The 27,108-nt window shown below is 35.9% G+C and overlaps 1 protein-coding gene across 1 annotated transcript in view; it reads right to left on the reverse strand.

The window, feature by feature from the left end:
* RYR2 (ryanodine receptor 2) overlaps nt 1–27,108 on the reverse strand; it is a 798,221-nt gene that overhangs the window by 82,159 nt on the left and 688,954 nt on the right. Inside the window, exons 81-84 of the mRNA XM_061161401.1 lie at nt 13,211–13,310; nt 11,908–11,987; nt 7,713–7,789; nt 6,845–6,918 (exon numbers count right to left, since the gene is read on the reverse strand). Of these exons, the coding sequence (XP_061017384.1) occupies nt 6,845–6,918; nt 7,713–7,789; nt 11,908–11,987; nt 13,211–13,310 (331 nt within the window). The remainder of the gene's footprint in view (nt 1–6,844; nt 6,919–7,712; nt 7,790–11,907; nt 11,988–13,210; nt 13,311–27,108) is intronic.

Raw genomic sequence — 27,108 nt, forward strand, 5'->3', positions numbered from 1 at the left:
AAAAACTGAAGGATAAAGGCCAAAAATACTTTTAAATAGTGAAAAGTTAGGCATTTAAATCCATGTGTGTAGTTTTAGTATCATGTGGCTTAAATGATCTAAATATGACTGCTTAACTAATATTACAACTCAACTACCAAAGAATAAAAAATTTATTACTTATTCATTTGGCCATGTTTTGTGGCTTTTGGGATCTTAATTCCCCAACCAGGGATCAAACTCCTGCCCCCTGTAGTGGGAGCACAGAGTCCTAACCACTGGATCACCAGGGAATTCCCTAAGAATAAAAAACTTGAACATGGATTTATAGCTAGCATTTAGTTAGTGACTATAGTGTGCTAGGCATTGTGCTAGATATATTTTCTCATCATTTCATTTCAGGTTTGCAATAATCCTAAAATGAGGTGATATGACCCCATTTTGTGGTTTGGGAAACAACTCAGAAATTAAGTAACTTGACTACTCTCATAGAGCTATTAACAGGTAAAAGACTTGAATTCAGTAAACTTCAATAAACATTCATTACATGTCCCCTATATGCTAGGCACTTTGTGAGACGCTGGAGATAAAAAAGACTAATGGACACAATTCCTAACTTCAAGAAGGTCAGGTAATAAACAGTTAATTTCTATACTGTATGGTCTCTCTAAATGCAGGGTGCCATAGTTCCTCCACTTCACAAAGTTCACATCAGTAATCAATCTTTGACTAACAATCATTTTGCTTATTTTTTATTTTAAATTGTGGACTCCTAACTTGTTCTCAATTTTAGAACCCAGGGAAACCCATATTTTAGACATGTGGCTTTGGAAAAATCAATTCACCTTTCAGACTCTTTCTTCATTGTTTTGATATGGGACTTAACAATCTCCTGACTTCCATAATTCATAGGGCTGCTGCAAGAATCAAATTGGTTCAAACAAGTACAACTGCTTTGAAATATGCAAAGCATAACAGGAATCAATGTGAAATTTTAATGGCATGAAGTAATTTTAAAAGTCCTAGATTTCTAAAATACAGAATTCAAGCAGGTTGTAATAAATCATTTATAATTTTATTAAATGCATGTATTTAAACTAAGGTAACAACCTTAGTATTGTTGGTTGACAATACTGACACCTGACACCATGTATAAAATGCATTCCTAGATAATAAAAATGCCCACTGTATGAAATAAATTAGGTATGACCCATGGATAATAGAATTAAAGGCTAGCAGTGGAGGAAAAAAAATTTTGCTTTCAAACATGATTTCAGGTTGTTTTTCTTGTAGCCTTCTCTCTTCATTTTTTTCCCTTTTTCTTTCTTTTCTTTTCTTTTTTTTTACTTAAGTGTGTGTGTGTGTGTGTGTGTGTGTGTGTGTGTGTGTGTGCGCACACACACATATATATATATGGTCTATTTGGTATGCTAGCACTACTGAGAATGAGAAATCTGTAAATTTTAATGTTAGCAGATTCTACTGGAAGCATTTTGAAGAGTGAATGTGGGAATTTAGATTCCAAGTGAATCAACACACAAAACATAATATTATAGAAGTGTTACTTATTTAATGGCTCTCCAAGGTCTCAGAAAGAAAGTACAAGTTCCCTGTAAAGAAGGTCCTTTAGGGTCTCCCACAGTACCTTTCCATCCTCTACTGGCTTCATTTCTTCTCAATCACACCAGGTTAGCTGCTGTTCTCCCATATGTTTTGTACCTTAAACTTAGCATATGGGGATCCCTTTCACTGGAATGCTTTTCTTTGCCTTACTTATCTACCAGATAAACTTCTACTTCAGGCTATGTGTTACATCTATGATGATATACTTCCCCCAGCCCTGGCAGCTAAGTATCAGCTCAGTTTTCTCTTACACAGAGGGAACTGCTCTGAAGTTGCTTATTTACAAGTCTCTCTACACAATACTCTGGATTTCCTGTATAAATCCAATATCTAGGACAGTGTCTAGCATGTAATAGCCACTCAAATTTAAATGAGTGCTTCAAAGTTTAAAAACTGTGCAAGGATGTTAAAAAAAAATCTATTTAGTGCCATTAACCAGAGGCTTTCCTTGAAGAGAATATTTACACAGGAATGGCAGAATAATATAGTTAGGATCCAGATGGATATCAGGATCTACTGGATTCCATGTGGGAAAGTACCCTTGGGACAATCTAGGGTGGAAGATAGCCAATAAATAATTAAGCACTAAAAACACTAAAAAACATTAGCATGGTCAATATTTAAAGATTGCTACAATTATCCTTTTGATTAATTAATTAAAAGGAAACCTTTTCACTTAACTTCACATAAACTTCATGAGGTCACTATAAATATATAGGCAAGAACCTCAATGCAACACATTACCAAATACAGGTGGAAAAGGAAGAAGCTTAACTTGTATTAATGTTTTATATAACATTTTATAAAATCAAACAATTTCTGAGGAATCAGATCAGCTTCCAAATTTTAACTTGCTTATGAAGTCAAGGACCCCTGCAAAATGATTAAAAATATAATGCAGTATCTTCAACTATATTCCAAGAAGATGTTTGAAAGAAGAAAAATTGCACTTTCAAGCTCATCATGAATTTGTAATGAGGATAAATGGTACTGAGGAGAAACAAATCAAAAATCCAAGGATGGAATGAAATTTCAAAAATTCATAGAAGTTTTTGGTTTTGAACTTCATTTCATATAGTAAAATAAAACACATAGGACTAAAAAATATACAGAGAGGACAACACTGAGCACATCACAAAATCTAAACACATCTGAAGAATTTTTTTTCTTTTTTTAACAAGGGGGAAGTCCAGACTTTTGTATTGAGTGGGCCAAAAAGTTCCTTCAGGTTTTCCTGTAAGATGTTATGGAAAAAACAGGTAGGACTTTTTGCCAACCCAATAAAAATGAGGGAAATTTAACAAGGTGGGATAAGGATACATGGCAAACTTACATGACAACGACAGTATAGAAAAAGGAGTATCAACAATTAGTCAGATATCCTTATACCGCTGTTCTATATTTGTGGATACAGGGGTATGACCACGCTATGCCGTTTTATATAAGGGACTTGAGCATCTGTGGACAGGAAGAGGGTCCTGGAACCAATCCCTCATGGATCTTGAGGGACAGCTGTATACAAACCTTAGAGAAGCATGTATTTCCTAATGGTATCTCAATCCAGATGGGGAGTATCATGTGTAATCATAAAAAGCTTAAAAGTGGTATTGAAACTTCAACAATGGATTCAAAAATTGGCAACAGATGGGTGCCTTTGAAGGGAGACATTAGGGGGCCCATAATTCTAACCTAAGCCAATGTGCTGGACAAACAATAAGTCCCCCAAAGACTACTACAGACTGGAAGGAAAGGGAATTGGCTTGTGGAATTGGCAAATTAGAGACAGAAAGAATGCCTGCATTTTAGCCTTGATCCTGCCACACTGCTGTGTGACCCTGGACAAGCCATGGAATCTTACTTTGCCTTGCTCTATTTATAAAACAGGGGAAAATACCATGGGAAAGTCATGGGTACGAAAAAGTTCATGTATTTAAGTCACACATTTTACATAGTGACATAATTTATGGTCATTTTCATCAGCAGCAACAGATTTAGCTTAATAAACAGAATTGGTTAGGATGGAGATTTAGATCTATCAGATTATTTTCTCAGTCCTGAGCTGATACCACATAAGCCTCAAGCTGTGAAGCAATGAGATCACTAATGGATTTAGATTTTTCAGTCTTTTCTATATTTTCCAAGAGGGATGACCTAGGTTCTTTCACCTATAAGGGTACATACTTTTCTTAACAGTTGCAGAATCTTAAAAGAATGGCCACGTAACAAATTTTTTTTTAAAAATGCCAAAGATAGAGTCAGTATAGGTGTTCTCAATCTTGGAAATGGTATAGTAATCATTAGAGCCAATGAGTTGTCATTGCACAGTCTCCTAAGAGGTCTCTTGATGAAGGCAGCAGTGTGTACTGAGGAAGCAGAACTTAATCTCTGAAGCCATGCTGACACACAGAATACTGTTTGAGAAAATCTCATCCCTTCTTTATCACCACCACATGTCATGTCTTTCAGAGACTACCTTGCTTCCCTGGTGGCTCAGAGGTTAAAGCATCTGCCTGCAATGTGGGAGACCTGGGTTTGATCCCTGGGTCAGGAAGATCCCCTGGAGAAGGAAATGGCAAACCCACTCCAGCACTCTTGCCTGGAGAATCCCGTGGATGGAGGAGCCTGGTGGGCTACAGTCCAGGGGGTCGCAAAGAGCCGGACACGACTGAGCAATTTAACTTTCTAACTTTAACTAGCTTTGCAATATCAATGCCATCTTTGTTATTATGCTAGCCTGAAGAGTAAATACTTGCTACTGTTTCTAGTGTTCTTCAAATTTGATCTCAAGAATGAAAGGTCATTTTATGTTAGAAGGTTTTTAATATGTGATATTTTCAAAGGCACAGAGAAAAACTGTAGATCTCTTAATACTTGGAGGTGAACTGGCAGAGTCCAGTGGCTTAAAGGACACTCAACCATTCACCACCCACCCTGGATCAGCATTGATTTTCCCATGCACCACTTGGTGCAGCCATAAAGCCACAGTATGTCCAAAACAGAAACGCCACAGGGAAACTATTGCACACATTCACTCATTTACACAATAGTTGCAAACACTGGGTCCACCAGAACTTCTTTTAAATGAAAGAACAGAACCAAACAAATCCAAGACCATCATTTAAATGCTTGTTGCCCCTTTATGTCTACTATGTTAATAACTATACATCCTCATAGGGAGAAAAAAAAGGAAAGCTTGATACATAAGTTTTAAAAGTAAAAGGATGCATAATGATGAAAAGTAAATAATCTACTTGCTAAAATGGTCTAGAAAAGGAAAAATGCACAAAAACTGTCACTATCAAGACTGTACATCAAGCTAACAACAAATAAAGGAGCAAATAAAGAAAAGGCAGTTCATTTTTAATAATTACCACGCTCATGAGTGATGACTGAGGAAGGGAGAATATACATGGACAGTAGTTGAAAGGAAAGGAAATGGGGAAAAAGAAAAGAAGTTGAGACATTGTTTTTGTTTTGCTGTTTGTAAGGAAATAAAATATAAATATGTTAATCAATTTGGGCAATAACTTTTGTGTGCATCTTTAAAAAGAATAAACTAACCAAACCAATCTCATATTGAGAGACAGAACTAATTCTCACATCAGGATGGCTGCTCTTATCAACTTATTTCTGAATTGGGACTCACAAGTGTTATTCCAATCCATATCTGGTTGATAAAAGTCTAGGAGGCCAGGAAAACAAACCTGTGTGGTCACTATTTCTTTGTGGGAGCTGATGTAAAGAGTGACATGGAACGGTGAATGGAATTATGTTCAGAGCCTCTGGTACATTAGGCAAAAACTTCAGGGGAAAATAAAATTGATTACTAATTCCAAAACAGGGAAGTCAGACAGAGAGCTGACTCATTTTTAGGCACTTTACAGCTGTAAAAACCCTAGGACTTCTGTGAGACCTTAAAGGCAATGCAGTTAATGGGATGTGGGCTTTGTAATGGCTCTGAATTCTCCCGACAGGTCCGTTAGGCCAGGAGTTGTAACTGGTGACACAAATGTTAGTAATGAAGAGACTTAGCTTGAAGTTCCTTTTCAGAATATCTAAGTAAGTTCAGAATTCTGCTGGTGATTTTTCTTAAAGGTAGCTAACCCAATTAAATAACCAATAATAATCAAGTATTAACTTGATGTCTGAACTTCTACATTCAAATGCCAAGCAGAAAATAAAATTACACAGGTGATATAGAAGCAGCAGCATTAGAATATGTATAAATGATCATCTTTAAAATACAGGAAGAAAAATGCAACTAAATTCTTTTTTCCTATTGTGAGAACAAAAATATACAGAGATAATTAGAAAGATTTGTTAATTCTAAAATATTTTAGAAAGGCAAGCGGACTACCAATGGCAGAGGGGAGAAAATTTATTTTTTTTGCAATAAGCGTAGTTTTTTAGAAGACCCAATGTTCTAAAACTAATACATTGATAAGGTGACAACTCCGAACCAGACAAAACAAACAAAAACAGATAAACACACGGGGCCTTACTCAAACTAAAATAATTTAAAAATCAAACACAAAAGAATAAAAACAAATCAAAACCAAAAATAGAGAAGATAGTTTTTTCTTAATAGATACCAAAATGAATGTGCAGCAACAATTATTTCTGCTTTAAATGCACAGTGTGCTAAATTTTCTAGTTTACACATCTATTTAAAGAGAGAAAAACTCTATTATGTGAGTTATTTTTATGCACATGTACATTAAATGATCAAAGTTAAACACAAAGACTACTCTTTAATTTATTTTCTTAAACAACTTGTACTTGAAAAGACATATGGATTTATCAAATAGAAGGATAACTGAGCTAAAAGGGAAGAGTAGTTAAGAATACTGATGGACTGAAGGCTCTGAAGGCATTTCTATTCTAAGGAGATAGAACCTGGAAACCTGCCAGTTTGCTAAAATGGCCAAAGGAAGTCAAACATTTTCTAATTTGGCTCATCCATACACTTTATAATTTTAGATACAATTCTATGATAAGGGTTCTTTATCCCCAGCTAGGGGAAAGGTCACAGAGAGTGGGTCTGAAACAACAAGGAGTCAATTACCAACATGGAAGGTTAGGTTTGGGGTCTTGGATGTGACCTATATAGGTGTCTAACTACGAACTTTTAAATGAGTCACATAAGCACGGTGTCCATTTAGATAACCTCGCATCTCTCTGTACTGGAAAGGTAATTTCAGGGAAGAAGTGGGGACAGGTGATCTTTTTAAGTGATCAGTACCTGATCCTTCCTCAGTCACCATCCCAAGTCCTTCGGCTTTGTTTTGTCGCTCGAATGCATTTAGGTCGAGGACACTGCAATAAAAGGGAGAAAAACATTTAGAGGACTAAGAGAACCTTTCCTTTCTTCAGAAGGGCAGATGTATATCATGAAGTGTGAACCGAATGCTATTATGCATTGAAAACACCCTGACTCAATGTCTACCAATAGTGTTTTTTTTGTAGCAGGCCACCTCTCCAGGGACCACACTGAAATGATCCATTTGAAAGTCAAGTATATGGCATTAATGGGTTTCAACTTGGAAGAACATTACAAAGTCAGCAGGCATAATAATCATGTTTTTCCAGTTGGAATAGCTTATCACATTAAGTATGTGTCAGGTTCTTTAGTCAAATGCTATCTGAATGATTTTAAATACTGTAAAAACTAGAAAATGATCATAAATTAGTTGGTTAGGGATCATTGTAGGGAAGATGAGACGTGATCTCAAAGCTCATAGGTAAAATGAAATGGACTTTTCTGGTTCTCAAATATCATCCAAGGTCCCTATTTAAGCACAAGGAATATTATTTTAAGACATTATTAACATGGAACAAGTTAGTAATGAAGACATTACTAACATCTAACAGCAAGACAGAATATAAGACACTTGCACATTTTTGCCCCACTTGAAAGTGTGTTTAACCATTAAAAAATCTTCTGTGAACACAACATTCTAAAACAACTATATACTCCAATAAAAATTAAATTAAAAATACTGTTTCAATAAGAAAATTTTCTGTATATAAGTACCCTCAGTAATGTAAAAAAAGTACTTTTAAAGATACAACCACTGAGTGGAACTAAAGCAAGGAAAGCAGGTGCTTACCTGCATGACTGCATCAGGCCAGCCAGGCTCTGAAAGAAGCCCACATCCTTTTTCTCCTTGAGGTAGTCAAGCATTTTCTGCAGTAAATAGACAAACCACATGGTCACCGAACATAAATCTTATTTTGTGTTAAATAAGAAACAACAAAACATTCTTTCTATGCTAAAATAAAGATAAAAAATATCAGTGCATACAAACATGACCATGAAATAGTGACATGCATGTCACATCAAGAGACTTGCACATTTCTGTGTGTGTGTGCAGCAGGACACACCCATGGCTTGGAGCAAGGGAGCTGCTTTACAAAACACCACAGGCAGCATAAACATCGGGGAAAATAGTACCCTTAGTTCTCTTCAAGTCACTCTGTCAGTATTTAGAGATTCAGATACTTGGTTCAAGTTTACTGGGAAGAAGGCCCATCTGAATGTTATTCACAGATTTCACTACAAAAGCAAGCTGCAATGCAAGTTTGATGCAGGGCACTCAAAGCTGGTGCTCTGGGACAACCCAGAGGGATGGGGTGGGGAGGCAGGTGGGAAGGGGTTCAGGATGGTGGGACACATGTACACTCATGGCTGATTCATGTCGATGTATGGCAAAAACCACCACAATATTGTAAAGTCATTAGCCTCCAATTAAAATAAACAGATTAATTTTTTAAAAAAAAAAGGTGAGCTCCTTAAAAAGCAGTCATCCAAGAGCTCTGACTACCATATACTGCTAAGACAGAAATTCAGTTTCCATTACCATGGTCTCTAAACTCAAGGAATGGTGGGAATCATTTGACTATTAACTTTTCTCCTCTGTTCTCAGAATGATGTCCAGATTCTGTGGTCAACATATTGGTTAAACATAAATGTAAAAAATACTAATGCAATGCATAGCTGTGAGTATATTGTTATATGCCATAGGGAAACAGCTACGTCGACTGTGAATAGGATGTGCTGGAGGTTTCAAATAAGAAGTACATTGCAGATAATAAGAGAAACACTAAGAAAATAAAGACACTGCTCTTCTCTGAATCTTAAATTCCTATTATCAGTGCTATTTAGACAGGGATCGGCTAAGCAGTCAAAATGATGGTTAAGTAATCTTTTTTAAGAAATTAGAGTTAAAGGCAATATAAAACTAAATATGTGAAGGCTGCATACACACACACAAAGTGTAGTGTGTGTGTGTTTGCACACATATGGATACACCTACACATGCATAGATACATACAAATACAGACATCACAACATAGCTGTTTTGGGGGTGTATGTGTGTGTGTGTGTGATAACTTACTGGTGTAATAAACATGAAGCAGTTATTAATCATTGGTCTTTTAAAACAAAAGGAACATGGCTTACATAGCAAAGGAAGGTGTATCTGAAGGTTTAGAGAGAAAAAGAAAGGATCTGTACATACAGTGAGTATATTTATTACATGATCTCTCAAGGTTGTTTTTAACTCCAAGGATTCTGGATATATATATATATATATATATATATATATATGTATATGTGTGTGTGTATGCGTGTGTGTGTGTGTGTATATATATATATATAATTAAGATCTTTCGAAGTAATACATAAGCTAAGGGAAACTATTTCTTGATCAGTATTGTGGAGAAATTAGGTAGGTTTTCTTTATTTTTCCTTACATTTTAAAAAAGTCATATAGTCTTTTACTATGGAAATCAAAAAAGAAAATCTGTAAATTGGATAGTAAAAAGATTCACTTTTATCTTTGTTAATTTCTAACTGAAATTTAGCATTCCTTTCAACAAGTAATCTAAGCAACAAACACAAGTAGGATTAATAATGGCTACAATTTTGTTACCAATAAACGTTTTGGATATTTTCCTATCACATTACAGTTGTTATAGCTACTTAAAGGTATTTAATCTTTTCTTCTCAATAATTGTTAGACTAAGCACTAGATCTTTTATTTAATGAATTCATAAGGAAATACACAACTTTATAAAAAACCTGTTATATACATTTTGATAACCACATTTCAATACACTTTATTTCTTTTGTCAACCTGTGTAATTTTACTTTGTGCACTTATAAACATTACACCAAGAAGAGGCCAGAGTTTTCAATACAATTATAACATGTAATGATTATATTTACAGTAAAAAAGCACACAATTTGAGAACAAGGTAAAGATGAATTTTTTAGTTCTTCTACTACTAGTTTGGCCAAAAATATTGTTCATATTTTCCTATAAGATATTACAGAAGAACCCAAATGAACTTTTCAGCCAACTCAATACTTCATCTAGTTCAAAACTGAGCCAATCCAAAAGAGGCCTTCACAATTTTCTGTTTTTCTTTTCTTAGACTCATAGGTCTTCTAGGAGCATGTTCATGGCTTTGTCCCACTGTAGTGATTCCCACCTTAGTGATTCTGAGGTTCACAACAACTTGAAGTCAAACATTCTAAGGTTCTCACCAGCCTTCCTTTCCTTCAATGAGAGAAGCCCATTACCTGCCTCACTAAAACTTAGCCAGGAAAGAATAGTTATTAGTTCCCTGTTCATCAACTGTTGTTCTTTCTCATACAGAAGCCAAGATATATAAACAAGAGATCTTAGTTTTAGAATAACACAATCTGAAGTTTATATTTTACTGTTTTTCAATAAGCATAAGAACTTTTTCTGTGCTCAGAGACACAATGTCAGCTGTGTCCCCCGAGGCATGCAGTACGTGCTTGTCACTCTGTTCCTGTTTTGTTTTTTTAAGTCACTCATATATATATATATATATATATATATATATTAGTGACGTAAACTTGATTTACAGTGATGTATTACTTTTTGCTGTATAGCAAAGAGACTCAGTTATATACACATATACCTTTGTTTTACAGTCTTTTCCATTATGGTTTATTGTTCCCTGTGCTATACAATAGGATGTTGTTGGTTATCCACTCTATATATAATAGTTTGCATCTTCTAATCCCAACTTCTAAGCCCTTCCCTACTCTCCTCCCCCTTGGTAACCACAAGTCTGTTCTCTACATCTTTGCGTCTGTTTTCATTTTGCAGATAGGTTCAACTGTGGAATATTTTAGATTTCACACATAAGTGAAACGGTGTTTGTCTTTCTCTTTCTGAGGTACTTCACTTCTTATGAAAGCCTCTAGTTGTATCCATGCTGATGTGAATGTCATGGCATTATTTCATCCATTTTTAATGGCTGAGTAGTATTCCATTGTGTATATGTACCACTTATTTATCCATTCATATGTTGATGCACATTTAATCTGTTTCCATGTTTCAGCTATTGTAAATTGTGCTGCTATGAACACAGTAATACATGTTTCTTTTTCAATTACAGTTTTTTTCTGAATATATGTCCAGGAGTAGGATTGTGGGCTTATATTTTAATCCTATTTTTAGTTCTCTGAAGAACCTCCATACTGTTTTCCATAGTGGCTGTACCAATTTACATTCCCACCAACAGTGTAGGAGGGTTCCTTTCTCTCCGCACACTCTCTAGTATTTATTAATTTATAGTAAGTCACTCAGATACTCTTATTTTAACAAACTTACAGATCTTTGCATTCAGTTGTATAGAGAAATTGCATTGTCAAATCCCCAGTCCTGATAACGTCTAGCTTTCAAACTGAATATAGTTATAAAACTTGGTTGGGAAGTGATTTTATCTTATCTTGGGAGAATACAAAGAATATCTTAGAATACAAAAATATCTTAGGAAAATACAAAAATAACTAGAAAAAATTCTGAACAGTGCATCCTATTTACATGTTAACCCAGGAGCCAGCTTCATACTATTAACAAAATCTCAAGAGTCAATTTACAGGAGGTATAAACACTATGAAACATGTTCCCAAACTAGGCTGCCTAGGTAAGGATATTTATATTTCAGTGTTAAAACAAAACAGCTGCTTTATGCTGACTTGGTCACGTGAAATGAAGCACTGCAAATGACAACACCACATGACATGACTTCAGGCTTCTAAAGAGAAATATGATCTATTGTCGTACCTAGAGGCTGTGTTGATTGTGCTAACTAGAAGATATCTGGATACTAGAACAAGACCATAAAATAAGAACATATTTTACATAGAAAGTGAAAAGAAATGTACACCTAACTGTTCTTTTAGGATGACTGAAATAGTTCAACAGGATGACTGTATGGTCCATTTGAAAAGCACATTGTGTGAAAGGCTTAATGACATACCTGCTGTACGGTAGAGTTCCCTCCATTTAAGATAGCAATTCCAAGTTTCAAAGTAGCAGCCACCATGGGTCCAGTTTCACCTTAAAAATACAAAATATAGTGTTCCTTGTATCTCTTCACTTGCTACATTAACTAACTATATCTCAAAATGTGCACTTTTAAAGTCATTATTAGCTTCCTACAAATGTGTGCCATGGTAGAGGACAGACTGACTTACATACCAAAAAAAAAATTAAGTCATAATGCATATTTTGCCATCAATGTTTTTACTAAATTTGGTTTACTTTGTCCACAAATTGAAATTACGTGAGAAAACAGAAAAAAGGAACAGACAGAAACAAATGATTTTGAAATACTGATACCTAAAATTATTAAAATTTAAAACTAATCATGTGAAATAAAATAATATTGAAATGAACATAAGCCATTTAAAATTTTCTCCCTCCTCCCTCAAGTATGTTTGAACAACTTTTATGATTTCCATTTCATAACTTTTATCTTATTAAGATGACTAGTCATCATTTTAAGTTATTCAAGCAATAATGACAAAATTTAAAATCCAACTTGTTGCCTATAATTTAGCATATCATGTTTTATTTTTAATGTAATTCACCTCCACTTATCTTAAAAATGAAACAATCCTTGTATTTGGAGAGGAGTGTTTAATATCGACTATTACTTTTCCATTCCATTCAAATTATAGTAAAAAGTTTTCATAAAGAAGATGTTACTAATAGAAGAAAAAGCAGCTTGAATTGCCTGGCTATTGAAAAATGCAATAGCACTTGAATTGCTAAAAATGACTCACTTTAAAAATCTAAACATTTATATCACGGGTCCTAAGGGCCACATCCAGCTTGGTACCTATTTTTGTAAATAAACTTTTATTGAAACAAGGCCACACTGTTTATGTATTGTCTCTAGATGGCAGACACTATGGCAGAGTTGAAGAGCTGCCCTGAGACCCCAATGCTTGAAAAACTGAAAATATTTACTACCTGGCCTCTCACAGAAAGTGTTTGCCCACCCCTGATTTACCTGATCAGTTTGTTAGCATTGTGTCCCAATATAATTCCAAAACTTAATGCACAGAAACAAAACAGATCTCTTAGTTAAGACTCTGATTGAAAATAATTAACATTGGATCTGGCAGAAGAGTTGGCCTCTATGAAGTCACCTGACTTCATCATAAACATGAAATTCAGGGACTAAATAAATCAGTATAATACCAACAAGGGAGCTCCCAGAGAGTACAGGGGAAATCTGAAGAATCAGCCCTTCCAAGATAGGGTAATGAGCTCACCTTTGCTGGCACTGATGGTCTGCAGCACCATCTCAGCAGCACCGCGGTCGTGGAGCCTGGCTTGTTGGTATAGAAGCTTTTGCTTTTCCATTTCTTTTTCCTGAACACAAATCCCAACCATTTATGTTGTGACTATCATTAAGCAGAGTAGCTTTCTATAAACCATATTTTCATCATCTCTTCATGTATGGGCTCTATGACAACATTATGGACCATTTCAACACCAACAATGTTATTCAACAGATGTTAACATAGTCAGCTCTCGGTTTTTCCCTTTATTATTTCTTGTGATAGACTTTTGGTACTTGTTTAACAGGATGAATTTTCTTAATTTCAATGACTAGATTAGTCCAAAGCCTGTATCATACTTTTGAAGTACTATACTTCATCATTGAAACTTGCACTTTCTGAATGATACATTTGTGCATCAGTTTGCCATGTTTACAATCATCTCCCAAGTCATGGCCATAACTTGATACTGCTCAGCAAATGGCTTGAGTTGCAAGTTATCACTGAGTGACAGAAAAACATCAACTGAGGACGTGTTGGAGTTTAAGCAAAATTGAAAGCTGATATGGATAAAAAGGTAGGCTTCAACTAAGTAGTGGACTTATGATAACAGATCTCCCCAGTCCCCCCCCAAAGAATAAAAGAAGCAATGTGCCTTTATATTTTGTATTCTCAGGTGGTAACAAACGATACTGCATGGTACTGCTAGAGCAATCGCTGGAGATTGTTCTTTTCCACTGAAACTACCATTGAAAACATACAGAAGGAAATCAAAATAAAATATAAAGGCACAGCAAGTTCAAGACTGGTAGGATCATTCACTTGAGCTATTCAGTTCGCTGGAGAATTGAGACGGAACCAAGCAGTATAAGTTGCAGAATGAAAGTTGCATAGAGCCCTATGACAGCGCGTCCATCAAATGGCGTGGTAGAGAAGCTTAGTCAATGGGACATGAAACAGTCAATTAGTATCATGTCCATAAACACAACGGCCAAAACATATATGACCTAAGAGCAGGAAGAGCTGCAGCAGAAGTAGCCAGAGTGACAGCTTTGCTGCCATAAACTTTCCATCCAAAGTACGGAAAATAGACACTGGAAGATGGAAGAGGTTTAAAAAATGAAGGCTTGCTAGTTACAGAATATGAAAAAGAAAGTAAACTAAAAAGAGGGGGGGAAGAAATGGGCTCAAACAAATGAAAAAAGAAACCTTTAAATCAAAAGCAACCAACACAGACATTTATGCTGTTACCAGAGAGTTCTCGCCGAGGCTGGCAAATTTGTCTCTTAAATCTTTGATAATATCGTGCTGCGAAAACAAAATTGATCAGGGTTTTTTTTCACACTATATAAGAGCTCCTGTGATTAAATTTTATTTTTTCTTAAATTATGTGATAGGCCTAAATGGAAGCAGAGAAAAGAAAAAAAAAAGGCAGCTTTGCTTTATATGTAGCCATGCTAACATCTAAAAGGTTTGCCTTCATGTTTAAACCTCTTCCTGTGAAGTCAAAAACAAAACAAAAACAAAACCACACAGACACACAAAACCATACTGTCATTACAACACAGTTTGAGAAAAACTGAAAGAAGACCCTTTTGTCTGCTCTTCAGGTGTTTTATAAAATTAGTGAGCAACATTTGATTCTTCCTTTTAGACCCAACAATCTTTGACTTTCCTCCCATTGCCAGAGCTATTTATAGAACTTTTACTTCCCAGTTTAACCAACTCCCTTTGTGAAAGACTTTGCCAGTAAAACAGTGATAAGAAAATTATTGGCTTAAGGAACTGCACTATAATTTTTCTATCAACTAAAGAAGCAAGGGAGCTAGAAAGAGTGATTCTTCTACTGACTCAGTAGAACATACAAAGATAGTCATCAAGACATCCAAAAAAGATGGAAGATGCCAGCATGCTGTATATTCTTGAGGAAAAACAATAACAAAAAACAATGGCCATTGGTGCTCCAAAAGTAGGTAGACCAACTCAAAGATCTGCCAGAGCCACTTGCACAATAGATTCTAAAATCACAACAACCTCTTCGGTAACTGAAATCACTCATGATGGATAGACCTTATGAGCACCAAGAAAGACAAGGTATCAAATTGCCTTCTTTTCAAACTTAACTCTCTGAGCAAAGATTACACATTTCTCTCACATAATATATAAATTCCAATAATAATACCTTGGGGGAGATGATGACACTCATTTGAAAAAAGAAAATGTTGAACAAAAAAGATATGTTGATCTAGAAGCAGCAAAATTATTTCATTAAGAGGGATTGACCACTCTTTTGAATTTCTTCTGTTAGATTGAATTGGAAGCTCTCTCTTCAGAACATCTTTAATATTATTTACCTTTGTACTTTGTTGTCCTTTGAGGACTGCTTCTGGGTATATAAAGCTCCAGGAGTTGGTGATGGACAGGGAAGCCTGGAGTGCTACAGTCCATGGGGTCGCAAAGAGTCAGACATGACTGAGCAACTGAACTGAACAGAACTCTGGATGTATAATTTAATCTCATTAGAAATTTGATCACGACATAAAAAAATAAAACTTTGAAAGTGAAACTAGAAAGTTTTCATACAATAAAATAATGGACTATCTGGAAAAAAATCTTTCATTTTATATCTACTGCAGATTAGCTTTTCTAGGCATATTGGAGAAAGATCTTTTAAAAGTATCTTACTTAGGGAACATAGCAAGTATTTACTATAGCATTTCCCCAAGTAAGATACTTTTAAAAGATCTATCTCCAAGGAACCCTACTTTTTAAAAGTATTTTTAAAAGTGGAATTCCTCGTCCCTCTCCACTCCAAATTCCACTTGAACTGCCTAAGGGTGTTATATAGGCACTATACCTTCAACCTGTAGTTTCAGTCTTTAAATTATTCCAAGGTCACAAAGGAAGGTTAAGGTAAATAAATAAATAATCAGGAACAGCGCCACAATTTGAATTTTCCCTTAGGCAAAACGTTCTGATCAGCAGAAGCAACCCATCATCAGTTGTTTTCTAAATAAGATTGTTATGACTCTTTCAAGGTCAAGCAAGGGTGATCATATGTCAGACCTATGATAAAATCACAGTCATTGAATGGAAGTATTCAACATCATGATTTGCTTCTAGTATAACTGAAGTCTGTAATAAAATTGCTGATAATCCTCCACTTTGTCTAAGAGTGGCTCAAGTCTTTGGCACTTGATGGAGGGGAGGGTGGGAGGGAGAGAGGAAGGATCAAGACCTGAAGGGAAAAAAAGCCATTCAATTCTTCAGAAATTTGCCTTATATGAGAGAAAATATTGAGATAAGAATAAATTATACCGTCCCTTGCTTCTTGATGGATAAAACAGTTTATCCCCACAATAGAGATGAAAATATGACGACAGCAAAGGAATTCACATTGTTTCTGAAGGACCCTGCTAATTTCCTGGACATTTGGGACATCACAGGTTGAGGGCAACAATTCTATAGCCTATGCATGCTACTGGCTTGCATTCTGTTGCATTTTCAAGTCTTCAGCAACTGGTGAAAAGGTTTCCATGTGTTTTCCTCTTAAACTGAATGTGGAAGCTGATTATAAGTGAAGAAAAATTTCCAGGAGATGAACCCTCTCTAAAAAAAGTCATAATGTAGTAATGTTACAAGTCAATATTAAATCTTCTTATTTGGCATCATAAATGTAGTCATAATCTACAAGGTGATGTTGAGACTTAATATTTCAAGAAGAAAAGATCAAAATGCAGAAGATTTAATTAAATAACTATGAGGACAAAACTGAAAGGCAGTCAAATAGTACTAATGGTTTGGTTTACAACATAAACAGGCCAACTCAGACTAACAGAAAAACAAAAGTGATAGATAACAGTCACATTTCCAGAGATTCACCTAATTTTGTTCTGTATTCCAGCTTCCAAAACTATAGATTAGCTATGTTCATATATGGATGACTCCCAGTGCTAGGGAAACACTTACAAGATTATAACTTTACTCAACAATGGATGGTTCCCCAAATTTTTAAATTTTAACTTTTTAAAAATCTAAATGTACATGGAGGTTTCTAGAAGTAAAGCTTCGTGAGGAAAAGTATCACTGCTTGTTTGTTTATATTAAACACGACACCAGTACACATACACTGGATACTCAGTAGCTTCCTGCACATAAAAGATGTTCAAGACTGTATAAACGAAGGATGGAACTGAATAATGTGATATCATTTAGTATGCAAAATTAATCTGAACTTTACAAACATTATCTTTCAAGTGAAGAGCTACTAAGTTAGTAAAATGTGAAGTTTAGCTTCCTTTTAGTACATGGTCTATGAAGTCGAATTACACATACACAAAAAAAGAATAATTCTCAAATTGTAGTTTTTAATTCATTTAGCAGCTTAATTTTTTTATTTTTTATCTTCCAGAGTTGTTCTCAATAGGATGGTCACAGTTTCTAACATTCTCTTTAATTAAAAAAAGTGTCTTTACCCAAAATAAACTTTGTTTAAATGTCAAAATTTTACTAATGTGTGATCAGAGACAATGAAATTATTAAACCAGAAAAATTTAATTCAGATAATGTGTTGGAGACTCTGAAAGTCAGACATTATGCTTTACTTCTTCCTGTGTCAGATACACTTGCATTTGTTAGAATATCATTTTCCCTAGATTCAACATATTTAGACCTAATTAATACTACAGTGAAATTCCAGATGTTCAAGCTGGTTTTAGAAAAGGCAGAGGAACCAAGGATCTAATTGCCAACATCTGCTGGATCATCAAAAAAGCAAAAGAGTTCCAGAAAAACATGTACCTCTGCTTTATTGACTATGCCAAAGCCTTTGACTGTGTGAATCACAATAAACTGTGGAAAATTCTGAAAGAGATGGAAATATCAGACCACCTGACCTGCCTCTTGAGAAAGCTGTATGCAGGTCAAGAAACAACAGTTAGAACTGGACATGGAACAACAGACTGGTTCCAAATAGGAAAAGGAGTATGTCAAGGCTGTATATTGTCTCCCTGCTTATTTAATTTATATGCAGAGTACATCATGAGAAATGCTGGGCTGCATGAAGCACAAGCTGGAATCAAGATTGCCAGGAGAAATATCAATAACCTCAGATAGGCAGATGACACCATCCTTATGGCAGAAAGTTAAGAAGAACTAAAGAGCCTCTTGATGAAAGTGAAAGAGGAGTGCGAAAAAGCTGGCTTAAAGCTCAACATTCAGAAAACAAAAATCATGGCATCCAATCCCATCACTTCATGGCAAATAGATGGAGAAATAGTGGAAACAGTGGCAGACTTTATTTTGGGGGCTCCAAAATCACTGCAGATGGTGACCACAGCCATGAAATAAAAAGATGCTTACTCCTTGGAAGAAAAGTTATGACCTAGACAGCATATTCAAAAGCAGAGACATTACTTTGCCAACAAAGGTACATCTAGTCAAGGCTATGGTTTTTCCAGTATCCATGTATGGATGTGAGAGTTGGACAATAAAGAAAGCTGAGCACCGAAGAATTGATGCTTTTGAACTGTGGTGTTGGAGAAGACTCTTGAGAGTCCCTTGGACTGCAAGGAGATCCAACCAGTCCATCCTAAAGGAGATCAGTCCTGGGTGTTCATTGGAAGGGATGATGCTGAAACTGAAACTCCAATACTTTGGCCACCTCATGCGAAGAGTTGACGCATTTGAAAAGACCCTGATGATGGGAAAGACTGAAGGCGAGAAGAGTAGGGGACGACAGAGGATGAGATGGTTGGGTGGCATCACCAACTCAATGGACATGAGTTTGAGTAAATTCCAGGAGTTAGTGATGGACAGGGAGGCCTGGCGTGCTCTAGTCCATGGGGTCGCTAAGAGTCAGACACGACTGAGGAACTGAACTAAACTGAATACTATGCTGGCTCAGTTGGTAAAGAATCTGCCTGCAATACAGAAGACCTCAGTTGGATTCCTGGGTCGGGAAGATCCAGCTGGAGAAGGGATACGCTACCCACTCCAGTATTCTTGGGCTTCTCTGGTGGCTTAGCTGGTAAAGAATCTGTCTACAATGCAGGAGGCCTGTGTTCCATCCCTGGGTTGGGAAGATACCCTGGAGAAGGGAAAGGCTACCCACTCTAGTATTCTGGCCTGGAGAACTCCACGGACTATCTAGTCCATCGGGTCACAAAGAGTTGGACATGACTAAGTGACTTTCACTACTATGGTAAAGCAATGAACCCAGCTGAGTTAAAATGATTTTCTAATTCAAGATCCTATTGACAAAATCTATGCTATGCCACAAAAAGCTCCAGTAACCAAGGACAAAATGAAAGGAAGGAATGAGTAACTCTAAAATCAGAGGGTATCAAATTAGCAACGTGATGCTGATTTATCATTAGAGGGCATGTAGTTTGTCCTGAGTACAATGTTGACTTAAAACAGCCTTCATCTACCTATTTGTTTGTTTAAGCCTTAAAAGCACTGGATACTGCCTTGAACACAGAGAATAAGTGCCTATGCAGTCTACTAAGATAGCCTGACAAAGGAGAGAATAAGGACAATAAGGTGATTTATGACCGCCCATAAATTCGAACAGCTGACTCATCGGAAAAGACCCTGATGCTGGGAAAGATTGAAGGCAGAAGAAGAGGGTGACAGAGGATGAGATAGTTGGATGGCATTACTGATTCAATGGACATGAACTTGGGAAAATTTGGGGAGATGGCGAGGGACAGGAAAGCCTGGCGTGCTGCAGTCCATGGGGTCACAAAGAGTTGGACACAACTTGGCAACTGAACAACAACATGACCTCCAATCACAGGAAGAAATGTTTTAGGTGAGAAGGTGCCAGAAGGTTGGAATAATTAGAAGAAACAGTTAGAAGAAATTGTATCATAGAATGATCACAGCAACTCATCATTTGGATTTTGAGCTCCCCCGATTCTAGTAGTTCAAGTATTAATATTTACAATTCTAAGTTTTCACAAATGGTTATTAATCCCATCCCAGGCTAACTCTTAGCTGCACTTTAAGTACTTGACACAGTCTCAAATTCCCTGCCAGGTGTTCCCTGTTTAGCTGAGAGAAGGATTTTTCTTGAGACTTTCTTGAGGATTCAGACCTTCCATTCTTCAAGATATCTGGTGCTTGTTCTACACTAAACTACCCCATGATGGCACCTATACACCTGGACTTTATTAATTCTCAAATAATTACATTTACTGAATCACCAAGGACCTTTTTAAATTATATCACACATTGCTATTCCCACAAAGATCCTCAGGATGAAAAACGCTTCAGGTATTCCTTTTTTTCGAAACAAGAAGATTGTCTCTGTACTTTATTGATATAGCAACATTTTACATTTATATGGTTTTATGTTGACTCCTAGAAACCTTGGAATCAGTAGTACTGACAACCTGCAGCAAATGAGCAACACTGTGATGAACTTCTGGATTACTCACATTCTTGGAAGACCCCTAAATGCTTTCCATCTCCCAATACATTTTTTTCCTTTATCTAACTGTATTATGTATAATTGTGTGATATTTTAAATAAGTGAGGAAGTGATAGAGATACATATACATGTACAGAAGTTAGACATTTTCTATAAATCATTTTTATTGTGACATCCCTACACTGGAAAAAAAAATGGAGCTTTTCTTTTTCATTCCTTCAGAAAAGAGCAGAAGAAATATGAGGAAAATTTGCATTCATTTAATCAGCATTTATGCACCTAGAAACCTAGAAGAGTTTTGAAATTGTCCTGAAAAATGAAAAGAACTTCTGCAAAACCAGCAAATCAGACAGTTTTAAAGGTGGATATTACCCCTGAGAAAGCAGCTCAGAACTTTCAGTCCAAAGATGAAAACGCTGAGGTACGGGGCAATTAAATACAACCTGCTGAAGGTCATCTGGTTAGCACCCAGATGAGAACCCAGATCTCCTACCTTGTGAGGTTCTGTGGTCATTATGCTGAAAAATTTCCTCTGTGGGCTTCTCTGACTTGATTTTAGTAAAGAAGGGAAATTGATTAAATATAATGATAATAGCAAATACTGAGAGCCTGTTATGTGGTATGCAATGTTCTGAGCGGAATATATATATATATATACATGTATGTATATATACATACACACACACATATATATGTATATAAATTAATTTAATCCTCATCACAATCCTAGGAAGTAGAGACCTTAATTAGCTCCATTTTATAGATAGGCAAATTGAGACTTAAGATTACACATCCATATGGTGGATCTGGGATTCAAACACAGGTGGTCCATTCAAGTGTCTATGCTCTTAATGATTCTGCTGTATCTTATTTCCTGTACATAATGTGGTCAAGCATAAGCTTCAACTGAGATTACGATTATTATTATTTTTATTTGATATTAGAGCATAGCTGATTAACGATGTTGTGTTAGTTTCAGGTATAGAGCAAAGTGATCATTATCTATGCTTTTTAAAATTCTTTTTTTCATTTAGGTCATTACAGAATATTGAGCAGAGTTCCCTGTGCTGTATAGTAGGTCCTTGTTGGTTATCTATTTTAAATATAGCAGTGTACACATGTCCATCTCAACTGGGATTATTTTTAAACACAATAGCACATGAAGTCAAATTATTGTGCATATCAAATGCACAATTAGGTGTTTAAACATGTGTTGTCTACATATCATATGCTATTTAGGCCTACACATTCATATGTATAAACTACCATATACAATATAGAGGATTGTGCTTTTGGGGAATTTTCCTTGTATCAGGACCAGTACTCCAGCGTATCCTAAACCCCCTTCTCTCTAGGTCTTAGCAACTTGCCTTGCTTCTGAAGTACGGTGGCCCTAGAGACGGTTTGTACCAGTTATTTGGTTATGAAAGCTAACTCTTAGCACCACGACCACTGTCTAAGGAGACCACATACTGATGGAAATGGGGAGACAGCAGTGCCTGGACACTCAAGAGGCTGAACCCATGCTGGTTCTGGTTTCCCTGGTGGCTCAGACAGTAAAGCGTCTGCCTACAATGTGCGAGACCTGGGTTCAATCCCTGGGTCGGGAAGATCTCCTGGAGAAGGAAACGGCAACCCACTCCAGTATTCCTGCCTGGAAAATCCCACGGACGGAGGAGGCCTGGTAGGCTATAGTCAGTCCATGGGGTCGAAAAGAGTCGGACACAACTGAGCGACTTCACTTTCACTTTCTGCTTTCTGGAAGAGCTGATTAGTATCGGCAGATATACGAACAAATTAACACCCTGTGACCAGAAGTGCTCCTTCTTCCCCAGGAAGTACCAGTCCATGATGTATATGACTTCTTCAGGGCCATCTAACACAACCGCTGGTTTGCTGTGGCTAGCTAGCCAGCTCAAGAAGGCACTACTGTGTTCTCTCCGCCTCCCTGCATCAGTTCTCTCCTTCCTCACTCTTACTTTCCCAAGACTGTACCAACTCCAGCAAAGTGCTAGCAAATAACCTCTTTACTCTGTTTTCTACAGAACCTGGGCTAAGATGGGAGTGTATTACTTGAGACCAACAATTTCAGTATATAAAAATGGAGTTGGCAGATTGAAACAATAAGACTGAGTATGAGAGACCACGGGCCATGGAAACTCCTTCCCCCTTTCCCTTCAGTCATTCAACAGCATGACAGCTACTCAACACTCCAGAGTCCATATGTTGATACCGCAGAGCTTCTGAGGAAGAAACTAAAGAAGTATACATTTTCTTAATAAGAGAGAATTATTTCCATGTTTTATAACCATGGATGTATCTCAATTTTTAAAATATTTAATGGTTCTCTTTGGTTAAGATTCATGAAGTCATTACAATTTAAATTACTGTGCTCTTATAAACAGAAGCCAAATAAGCTCCTTCAGAGATCAAATTATGGGTAGCTATTGGAAAGGGAACATCTTATAGGCAATTCATTACCAAAAAAAATGAATTCTGTTCAAAATTAGAATCACTGGAGGGGCCAAATGAAAGTGTTTTTTTATCATGATGTTTAGCTATCTAACATCGATCCTTAAGACATTTTAGACCTAAATTGATTCCTCCACATGTTATCATACATTCTTTGGAATGTGAGCTGGGTATTGATTGCTCTGAGTATTGGGCAGGTATGATGTCACTTTAGTTATGTCTGAGGCCCACCCAGGAGAAGACACAGATTAATCCAAATTTTTATTACAGAATATCAACTCTGCCACAGCTGTATTTGGCACTGAAGACACAAGGAATTCTCCTTAATCAATAGTACAGAATAATAGGACCTCAGGGACTCACCAGAGAATTCATCTGTGAAGTAGAAACTGGGCATTTGCCAAAGGATGATGCAACTTGCTTAATATTGTACTTGAGAAAGATGGTCTAGAAGGTGAGTTAATGGTCCATTCCTTTAGATTACTTACGATTCACTGTCATTAATTTAGGTTTTTCCATGAGTAATAAATCCATATTATAGCACTTAACATTCCACAGAAATGCTTTCATTGAATTATCACTGAACAATGCACCCTCAGATTTGAAAGAATAGTAATAGGAGAAGCAACCATTGGAACAATGTTTCTGAGTGTTTTACAAAAATCTTAATTTAAAAATGTGACCTGCTCTGGTCCAAAGTTTCTTGTTGTTCTAGGTGAGAAAAACCCACCATGCTCAGAAAAGTTACTTGACTTGAAACATTATGATTTATTTCTTATTATTATGTGTTTTGCTTAAGAAAAATTCAAAGGCCAGAAAGGCACTGGACTGTAGTAATTAACACTTTGGGTCATTGCTAAAACATTTCTTCCCTTTCAGTTAATACTGGCTTTTTTATGATTTAACTGTCCTTTTTTATAGTTTTAATATTAAAGTAGCCTGAAGTCAAAGAAATATATAACTACTACTAATTATGCAATAAAATTTTTAATAAGTAGTTGTAGATAAATATACACATTACAGATAAAGCTGGGAATTAAATTATCAACTTAAATCAGGCAAGTTTTAACAGGATCTCATCAGTAAAACATACATGTGACAGAAGAAAAGGGCTGGCTAATACCAGGCACTTAGCCTCCACTCCTTGTTTTCCATGTTTCTTGAGCTTTATTTAGTTTACTTTATTCCTCATGGAAATTTTCCTTATAATGCTACCTTTTTAATCTACTTCTTTCTTCTTCTCAGTATCTTTATAGATGGAGAATTTAAGTAGAAAGTACAGCAAATATTAATAATCAGCCAGTTATTCGGATAAAATTCAATAATCACACACACTACGTTATTCCCAAATTTATTTAATATAATTTGTTTAAAGAATTACTGAAACTACCAAATGACCTTTCAAATTCATTATAACTTAGATGAAAAACTCCACTATCAGACTATACCTAAATGATGTTAGCCAACCAGACATCTCAATGTAAAAAGTCTAGTACGTTACTAAATTTATAAAGAGAAAGTAGTAATTCAGTTGTTTGGCCAAATTTTTTTCAGTCATGATATTGGTATCAGAGAGTCAATTTCAGACAAAATTATCCTTATAGGTTGTTGATTCTATCAACTCTCTGAAAACCATGATTCTCTTTTTTCTACTTGGGAAGAGTTCAAGTTCTTTACTTACATAGTATATATTTTGCAAATAGATTGTTACACAGATTAGACATAGATGATTAGTTACAGCACAAAATTACATGAAGAATGAGTGAAGCACTGGTTAAGAAGTGAAAATTTCCAAATCTTGTCTACTGTGTTATGCATATGAATATATGGCAACCACTAGTAACTTTGAAATCCTCTCTTCTGCGGGGACAGTCACATCTGGTGGCCTCTAGCTCCTTTGGGGGTTAATTACCAGGTTTCACCATATGTGAGCTTCTCTCCCAGCGTCCTAAATCCACGGCATGTAGCCCATTCTCCCAGGGGGTGCTCCACAGTCTCCTGATTTCTTGTTCTCCGTATGACCAGAATCCTACACTCTAAATGCGAAGATTCCACTACTAGGTATTTTCAGATTTTTTTTCTGAATAGGGAACCTTTCTAATGTCACCAAATTTGATCCTATTTACCAAATTGTATTTGCCTTTAGTTCTTCCTGAAACTACATTCCTCTTCAGAGTAAAATGGTTTTCTTAACCAGCAACACTTTCTTATCCCAGCCTTCCTTATCCACCCCCATTGCATGGATGTCAATATATACTCGGGCATGAACTTCAATAGTGTCTAACGAAATCAAATCTTTGGTGAATGTCAGGAGGTCCCTTCATATTTTCCACCCTCAACAAGTCACAGGAATTCTATCTGAGATCATCAGTGATAAAACTATAAAAATCCAACAAATCAAGATTATATCCATGATACCTACTGATAATTATAATTTATAATTTTTACACATATTATATGCCATTAAATTATATCCATCTGATTGGAGCTAAATCTAGTAGCATCTGCATGAAGTCAAATTTTAAAATGGTATAAGAACAATATATTTCTCCAAATATAATAGCGAGTAAAAAACATTATAATTTGTTTCTTAAAAGTAGATTCTTGGGAAAAAAAAAAAAGTAGATTCTTTATGACATTCTAAATTCACTTTAACAGCAAATAGTTCACTTTATAAAATAGAAGGCAAAAAAGGGCACTCTACACTCATATAAAAGAGAAGCTTTTTTTCTTTTCTTTAACTAAAGTCATTATAGGCATTTTCTTTTTGGGATGTTTATACCTGATTTTCTGACTAAACAGTCTCATGAAAATAAAATGTAAGCTTAACAGGGTTCAAATGAAAGGCAAATTTTTGTGATTCTAAAATATTTTCTCTTAGCAAACTTTCCACATACTTAGCTCTTCAGAATATTCAGAGATAGAAAAGGTCATCTAGCTCTTCCCTATAAGGAAATACTAAATCAACACTGAAATCATGGAATATCCTCTCTAATTATCAGTTGAGGGTATTACTAGCACAAAAGAAAAGGAGGTTATTTCTAATCCCACCAGCAATACCATGTATCATATCTCTTTTCTAGAAATGAGACCAGTATAAAAACTCTCAAGAGGGGTAAGGCATGAAATGTTACAATGAAAAGTCACCAGCTAAAATTTAATCACCTAAAGGGTGGACTTTTTCATCTCAGCACCGTATGCATTCAAATTCAACATGGAGGATAAAATTTCAAATTATGAGTCATTTAAATTGCAAGAAGAATAAACTTATGTCAAGGAAGGGATACTGAAGAGACCAACTGCATTGGAGCTACAAACTTGGTACAAAGATTGCAAGATCTTTTTTTTTTTTTTAAACAAAAGAATCCAAGATGTTGGGTCTAACAAAGGTAAATGTCACAAGAAACTGAAACTCAGACCCAGACAAATACACACATATATATATAGTTTTACCTTGCTGCGTTGGGATCCTGTGACCTTAAGGAAGGATGAGGACAAGAAGCAAAATCGCAATAAACAATTGCTCGGAAGACAACTGATAGAGTATATATGGTGTGCACTTCAGAAAAATAGTATGACTTGCTGCTCACAGCTCATTCTAATTTAGCTAAGTTTCTTATCTTATTGAGACTAGAACACACATACATTAGAAAAGATTATAGTGTTATCCAGGAAATGAACCTTACAGCATTTTTTCTCAGCCAGCAATAGTCATGGATTATTCTCAAATTAGCTTGTTCCGGCATTTTTTTTTTTTTTTACACAATGACTTCCATGCAATGCCACAGGGACACTCTCGTCCAGTTGTTCCAGAAAGGGTCCTACTCATTATCTACTCCTCACCTACTCGTTTTTTTGTGGGTCCACTTTAATTAAAGACTTACAGCTGGCTACTAATATAGTTCCAAACTTCTAGCTCAAAGCAGACACGTAAATTAAAAGCAGGAAAAAAAAAAAAAAAAAGAGTCTAATCTATTTCATT

The sequence above is a fragment of the Dama dama genome, chromosome 15, assembly GCF_033118175.1.
Source record: "Dama dama isolate Ldn47 chromosome 15, ASM3311817v1, whole genome shotgun sequence".
Taxonomy (NCBI): Eukaryota; Metazoa; Chordata; class Mammalia; order Artiodactyla; family Cervidae; genus Dama; species Dama dama.